This window comes from Micropterus salmoides, unplaced genomic scaffold, assembly GCF_014851395.1.
Source record: "Micropterus salmoides isolate LMB-PRFRI ecotype aquatic unplaced genomic scaffold, ASM1485139v1 Ms_hic_scaffold_20, whole genome shotgun sequence".
NCBI lineage: Eukaryota > Metazoa > Chordata > Actinopteri > Centrarchiformes > Centrarchidae > Micropterus > Micropterus salmoides.
This window is the reverse complement of record NW_024041151.1, coordinates 25626344-25634330: the sequence shown is the minus strand read 5'-3', so window position 1 is coordinate 25634330 and position 7987 is coordinate 25626344. Positions and strand designations below refer to the sequence as shown.

The 7987-nt window shown below is 41.3% G+C and overlaps 1 protein-coding gene across 1 annotated transcript in view; it reads left to right on the top strand.

Moving 5' to 3' along the window:
• The first annotated feature begins 240 nt into the window (after window positions 1-240).
• The window catches only part of niban2a (niban apoptosis regulator 2a), a 31657-nt gene continuing 23910 nt past the window's right edge, over window positions 241-7987 (top strand). The window contains exons 1-2 of the mRNA XM_038733778.1: window positions 241-525; window positions 6823-6953. Of these exons, the coding sequence (XP_038589706.1) occupies window positions 471-525; window positions 6823-6953 (186 nt within the window). The 5' untranslated portion in view covers window positions 241-470. The remainder of the gene's footprint in view (window positions 526-6822; window positions 6954-7987) is intronic.

Sequence of the window (7987 nt, the reverse complement as noted above, 5' to 3'; positions counted from 1 at the left end):
ATGCTACACGGTATTTAGTTTTTTAATTGTCAATTGTCAAGTTATTTATAACTCGTAAAAGTTTAACGCCAAATAAAGTCGGGCTGCACGCAAAAATAACCCTCACATAGGCTACACAGTGAATATTCAACATGTTCCATTTTGCTCCTGGATCTGGCCACACCCTTGGCAGTGCCGACTGAACACGTTGGACCAGATGACTCCCAGAGGGTGTGTCCTCCCACTGTGAACCTCCTGCTCCTCACCGGCGGGGAGTTGTTTTCTCCCGTCAGTCCTCCTCGTCTGTACCGTGGAGACACGCCGCTGCGCCGGAGCCGTGCGCCTCTCAGTGGGGAAAGTGAAGCATTTTCCTTGCGGCTCTGCTCGGATATTTGAGACTGCTGGAAACACCACCAAACCCTGCTTCCCCTTTGAGTAAAACCTGTAAACGCCTCGGATTCTTGCAGGACCTGTGAGGCTGTCGTGTAACCATGGGGGACGTGGTTTCCTCTCACCTGGATGAGAACAGGCGGGAGATGATCACAGGTAAGAGAGGAGAGCCCGAGCTGTAGTGTAAGGATGAATGTCGACCTGAAAAGTTATTTTATTCATATCCAAACCAGCACAGTAATGTCAATTAAAGTTTGTAACAACCCCTTTGAGCTCTTGTAGCCTCCAGTAGGGGTAATATTGTCGTTACACCACTATTACAGAATACATTACTTGGTTTTCAAGATTTTAAAAAGTGTATTTCTCACAAAATTCCTTAATAATGTACATTGTGTTACAATATATTACATTGAACTCTGACATGTGCAGACACACAGCTTTTTTTTTTTTTTTGGCTATATATACCAACAAGTCCCCAAATTTCTAATTTTATTCTAGGATAAGGCTTCTCATTCATTGCAGTGCATTGTTGCCCCGCTCTACTTGAAGAGTTTCCCTGAATCTCATCTCTGCTGCAGGCCTATTTCTCAGGGGATAATAAGTAGGTTTCCCAAAGGGGAGCGTGTTTGTATAAGTTCGGGACTGACTGCTATTTAAGTCTCAGATTGCTCCAGACTCCCACTGTGCACTGTGAAGGTCTGTGTGATAATTTCAACAAGGCGCAGGAGCAGAGGAACAGTGCAGAGGCTGAAACACTGCCATGAATCTGTAGATGCTTTCTTGAAACAATAAGAAGTCGTTTAGCAATGCACCCAAGGCCTAAAAGGAATTCAGGAAAAGGGAGAAGACTTGCTTGAGTTCCTCCAGACTTGTGCTTTGCAGAAACTGTTGTTTCAGAGTCATTTTAGCCCCAGTTAGGATGTTCCTTCAGGACTGTAATTGTGTTTGTGTGCGTATGCTGGCGGGCATGCTTGCATGAAAAAAAACACACGCACTGGAAACCAAAGATTATGTGCTCGAGGTCCAGACACTCTGTTTGTTGTTGCTGTTTTTTGTGAACTAGACAGAACAAGTTGCCGTCTTTGAGTCTCGGACTGTTGGTCAGACAAAACAAGAAAATTGAAGACGTCCCCTTGGGTTGTGACGGCCATTTTTTCATACTCATTATTTACAAAATCCTGACTATATGTAGAATATGCAGCCTGTCAGATTCTCAATGAGCTGAAAAGAAGCTGTAAACAAACATGAAAGGAATATTCTTTACCTAGGGAAAAAGATGTGTGACAAAATAATCTTATCTCAGAAAGTCCCCTTACAAGCTGGTTCAGATGTCAAAATGTCACAAGTATTGTTCACGACAAAAGGTGTCATGGTTGTCAAATCTATGAAAAACATCAACCTCTGGAATACATACAACCGCTTTCAGGTAGATTACCTAAAATACTGAAATATTTTCCGCTGGTTGTGGAAAACAAACCGAGGAGGGAGAGGAGAAGAGAATGAGTGAAGGTGCACAAGTAAAGCAGGTACAAACATGTCGCAAGATAAATAGCTGAAACTGCTGTCTGGCTCTCACACACCCTCCCTCTGTGTCGCCTCTACATATAGATCTTTTGCTGTCTTCGAAGCATGTATGCAAAAACATATACACATGAAAAGCAAAAAAAAATTTCATGCCCTTCAAACTTTAAACATTAGTGTACCTTTCAAAAATATCTCCTTTGTCTAGTTCTGTCTTTGGAGTGGGTGTGCACTTGAGTGAGTGAGTGAGTGAAGACTACTCAACATTTCTGCCGTGGGAGTCTTGTTTGGAGTGTTTAACTCCCAACCAGGTGATTTCTTCATCCTTGCTTCCCAAGCACATTCTCACTAAATGATCTCCTCCCTCATGAGCCCACACCACACTGATGCAATATGCCCACACACATGTTTGTTTCAGCTTTTTATCTTGTGGGGACATCTCATTGACATAATGCATTCCCTAGCTAGGGTTAGGTGTCGCTTTATTGATTCAGACTCTGATTTCAATTCTACTTATCGAATCCGGTTCTTATCTTGGCTCTGATTCCAACCCCTCCACCACAAAGTTTGTCACTGCTGAGTGACATTCATCCACGCTCCCCTTCATGGCTAAAGAGAAAGGAGTTTCTGTAGGGGTGTCTCTGGGGACTCTTATCTTAGCAAAATATATATTGGCATAATTTGTAGACATCATTTGTTTATCTCCAGTATAAAAGGTGAATGTTTTGCACCTGAGCGTGAGAAACTGCTACTGCGGTCTGCCATGGTCCAGGAATGTAAACAGAAGTGCTCTCTTCTCGCATGCTTTGTTGACGTACTGTGTAAGAAATGACGTGATGCTAGGTCCGCATGGAAGTGCAACTTTTGTGGACTGTAAAATATTCACTGCAGTTCAATAGGGACCGTAAAAACACTTCTTAACCCTCAAAAAGCAGTCCCTACCCCTGGGGACCTTAATATTTGTCCCCATGGTGACTCAAGTCCCCACTGAGATATAAGAACATGAAACATACACACACACACACACACACACACACAGTTCATGTTCATGCATCCATTATTGCTTTTACGCTTTAGGGAGACGAGGTTATGTGCTTGTTTGTCTACAGGCTCATGATGGTCAATTCAGCCATAATGAAGATTTTGCAGTTCTTTCTCAAATATGTGTCACAGAACGAGACTTAATGAAACAGCAGCGAGTGAACGATGCAGACAACATGAGCCACCAGCTTATGTCAACAGCTCATATTTCAATCATGCATTTTATTGGCTAATAATAACAAATAATGTTTCTGGGTAGACTACTTTCTGACACACTCCACACAGCTGCTTCAATACAAAGGGATCTCAGTGTTCCTGTGAGGTGCTGTGCAGTTTGTGGGACACTGCTTGCTAGAAGTACTATTGAACTACAGGGATATACAGTACTCAAGTGAAACCACCATAACCCCAAAAAGAGTCCATCTCCTTCTGCTGGCTAGCATCTTTTCTCAACTCAGTGGGTTTCCTCATTGAGGGTTTGTTTCATTGGTCTTTCTTTAAAAAAAAAAAGCTGAAACATGCTCCCAGTGTTCTCTGTTCTTATTCTAAGGTAAGAATTTGAACTTGTCGTATTATAAAGGTAATATTGATCATTTTGGTTGCTTAAACAACATGAAGTTATCTCGTGTGACTTGGATGTTTGCATGCTGTCAAAGAATTCCTGCCGTAGTTGTTTATGTTTATGGTAGAGCTGGGCGATAAATCAATCTAGTTTTGTCTGCGATTTGTTTATTGTAATATAAAGATCCTTTCCTTTAGAGGGCTCCACCCAGAGACTTTAAGGCCGGATACTCCAAACTGTTTGGTGCATACGGTAGGCACAAACAACAATCAGAGCCTTCCACTTAGCGACTTGGGGGAACAACACTTGGGGGAACAACACTCACCCGTTGCCCTTCAATTTGCCGCTCACCTTGGGCAACGCCTGAAAAGGAGTCCAGTCCCTATCAGGGAGTTTGGTTCCAGACCCAGTGCACCTAGCTGGTACTGTCCCTAGAACCAGTTTGTGATGCCAGGGGTCAGCACACCTACGTCCCTGTCTTTACCTTTCGCCCAGATGACCCCCTCTGTGGGTGCTGGCAACATACTTGGGCACCCAAGTATGTTGTCTGGGGACTCTGGAGGCAGGCGATTGAGAGGAATGGCCTGCCCGATGTGAACCTGAGTGGCGTTTTGTCATTGGACTTCTGTGATACTCATGCTAGTCTATTCAGAACATGGAATCAACAGTGGAAGGATGAAACAAGGGTTGATGATGATGATGGCATGAATCTGGGATTGTGTTAATAGCTGGGGTCATAGGGGGCACCGTCTCCTTGATGGGGTGTCTGATGTCTCTATGGTTCTTGTATGACAAGAGAGCAACAAGAAATAGCAAACAAGCGACGAAGTGGATGGAAGGATATAACAGAACTTGGCATGCCTACACAGGTTGAAACAGAGGATTGAGTGTGTGATTCATGATGTGGTCTTTGTTCCCAAATTCCACTTTCCAAGTGTCCAAAAGGCTGTCCTTGTATAGCTATCCAGCCTGCTGACTTTGGCAAAGCTAATCAACCGGTGGAAAGTAAAGACTCACTGCATGTTTGGAATGGAAGCCCTCGCAGCCAGCACGTATCTTGGGGAAATTTACACTGAACAGTGTTGTTGAAATCTGCAGTAAAAAGAAGTGACAAATTATTTGAAGTCAGAAATCAAACAGATACGGAGCTCTCCAAGTCTTGAAAGATGATACTTTTTTATCTTGTGAGCACTAGATATTGCATATTATCTTGCACAGTAGAGATCCGTATCTTGTGCAAACAAGATAACATAAAAAAAACATACATTGAATCACATAAATTATCCAAAAAATGAAGCAACCATCATGCAGAAAGCACAACATAGACACAATAATGAATTAAAGCCAAAACATACAGATTTAGTCTTTTGGCTTAAGCTAGTATTAGAAATCTTGATATTGAGGTAGGTGGTAGGTAACCTATTCGAGATTTAGCAAGAGCTATCTAATACTCATACTTACTGTATGTCCCTTAGTAAAACTTTTTTTATGACTGAACCAGAATGGATGATAATATATTCTTAAACAGTAGGGCTTTTTGATACTAGTGCAGATATGACATCTGAGTTTTTTTTACCAATCCTAAAACAATACTTTTTTGATACCTTACTTTGAACATTGCTAACATTTTTCATTTAACAAAAGCTAAACTTCAAGTGTTAGATGTTGCTGACGTAAAATATTTTTATATAAAATAGTCAAAAAGTTAAATTGCCAGACATTTTGATTTAAATGAATCTGATTAAGAGTAAACAAACAAGACATGTCTGACTAGACATTCAAAGCCAACTTTCAGCACCTGACAGTTTACGGCACTCGATGCTAAGGACACATTTTTGTCGGTACAATGAAGTATCAAGTTCGATAGCCAGCCCTTCTAAGTGCACTTAGTAGGAGTTTCTCTTTCAGTTGTCGCACAACTTTCCTTCATATTTCCTCCAATCTGTCCACACAACTCCTCCCGGTATGACACTGTTTTTTGTGTAAGTTTGTGTGTCCCTGTACCATGTCTCCTCCACATTCTCTCCCTGTCTATCCTGTCCTGTCAGCTCTTTCCTTCCTGCTTTCCCAGTGCAGACCGGCTCCCTCCTTCCTGTGTCGTTCCTTCCATAAACAGATCATAGTCAACACTGTCTGCTGCTGACTGAGCCAAACACACTGATCGGTTCGCAAACTGACACTTTTTCCAGCACTGGAACGTGGGAAAAGCCCGGGTCTCCACCAGCAGGTCCTTGGACTATTTGTTAGGACGCTGCTTGCAGAGAGTGGTGGAAAAGAAATGCTGAGTCAAGCTGTGGAAAGCCATCTATGCAATACAGGAAAACATTGATTCAACTTAACTGACACCCATAGCGAGACTTTATACTTTAGCTTTAGCTTTAGCTCTAAACAAGGGCTGCAACTAATCATAATTGTCATTATCCATTTGGTCTATATAATGTCTGAAAATAGTGAAAGGAACTTGTCACAAAAAAAGATGACATCCTTAAACTACTTCTTTTGACTGACAAACAGTCTACAAAACACACAAGGATTTAAGATTTATAATAAAAATCATTCTGAGGCTCAGAAGTAAAACATAGAATATACTCATATACTTATTTTCCAAACTGTAATTACATTCAAACTACTTTTGACTGGAGTTGTATTTTAACTATGCAGAAGATTTCCATCCCAAAAGTTTTACCAATGAAAGAGTCATGCCAGACAGCCATGATGATAAGCCATGAAGTTAACTCTGCCGATAACACGAGTCAGGCTTCTCTTTGTTGAGTGCTGCACAAGAGTCACTGTGTGTTCTTTCTGAAAGGCCCGCTTTAAATTTTATCAGATGGCACTTTTCATAAAGACCTGATAGACGCAGTGAAGGTTGTGGCCTCTCTGACACGGTGAGACTTAATTTAAGACAGTATGTCTTCACAGGAGAATAGCAGCTCCCCATCGACACTCAGCTAATGTTTAACAAGACATTTTAATTGCAATACTCGGATACCTCAGAGAGTCATGGGGAAGTCAGCCATGCTGTAAGATTTTGTCAAGTCTGCTTGTTGGAAATTAATTGGAGTTCTCTACTGACTTGTGTTGTTCAAACCAAACTAAACATTTTCCCATATAATTTAAGCTTTCTATTCACTTCAGGACTGTGTAGAAAATCTTATATGCGTTTACCTTTTTGAAACATCATTCATATTAAAAGTACTTGAATACTAAGTACTAAGACTTGAGATGGATTTGTTTGCTCTACTGGAGCTGTATATAAAAACTGTAATATGTTTGTGTAGTATTGATTTTCCCTGATCTTGTGCGTCTGTCTGTGTGTCCTCCTGCAGCTCGGACCAGAGATGTGATGAAAGAGTTCAGTGACGTGTATGAGAAGCAGTACGCCGTCGCTCTCTTCAACAGCGTCCGCTTTGAGATAGAAGGAGGAGGAGGAAAGCAGTCACAGCTGCTTCACAGAGAGGCAAGTGCATTGTGTCAGTTATGTAAGAGAGGTTAAAACCTGCTCAATGGATAGAACGAAAACAGACAAACTATGCAAACAAAGAAGGATATGAGGCCCTTCCACATGCCTATGTATAAAGCCAGACTGCAGGGAGAGCACACATCCCTGCCCATCCATGTGCATACATGGAAAGCCCGAGGCAGAGAGAGCAGCAGCAAACTTTGTTGCCTGCTTGAAGTAACGCTATGCTCGATTATATTACAACTTGGGTCTTATTTCTATAGGCTTGGCCATCATTATATCGATAACATTATACTCACCAAAGTGATTCTTGATATCTGGCAAAACAGCAACATCGCTACAGCAAAATCAAATGGGGCAACAAACTGACAGGTTGTAAACAGCGGTTGTAAACAGCGAACAGTTTATCCAGATTATCTAAACCACTTTATTTGGAGGTAAAACTGAAAGTGAGCACACCCAAATGTCAGTAATAATCCCATATTGCACAGGAAAACTGTGTGTGGACAACAAAAGAGGGATGGTAGGTCAAGGTTTAACCAGAAAGTCAGTCTGTAAACTCTGATCCAAGTAGTCACTTTGGTGAGTACAATGTTGGAGGAGCGATGGCCAAAATAGGAAAATAAGACCCCAGTTGTAAAAAGGCGTAATTATCATTAAAACATTTTAAAACAAGTAAAACGTCCTGTTCTACAGGAGTTGTGTTTTTACCCTGAAAAATCTCTAATTCAAATTTAGCTACTTAGCTTTATAATTCAACTCATCTGAATCTCTCCAGCTTCATTACTAGATGTTTTTGGTGTTTGGTGTGATGAACAAATTCACACTGTTGTTTGCAGCTAAACAAATTGTACGTAACATACACTTGCATCGCTTTAGGTTTTGTTCGGCAAACACGATGCATGAATGAGCTCATTCTTAGGCTCTATGTAGACGTACATTACCTAACAAGCGAGTCCTCTGTTTCACCAATCTGTAATTTTATATTCTGCTCCTCTTTTTGGTTACAGAAGGTCCCACTTTTGTTTATA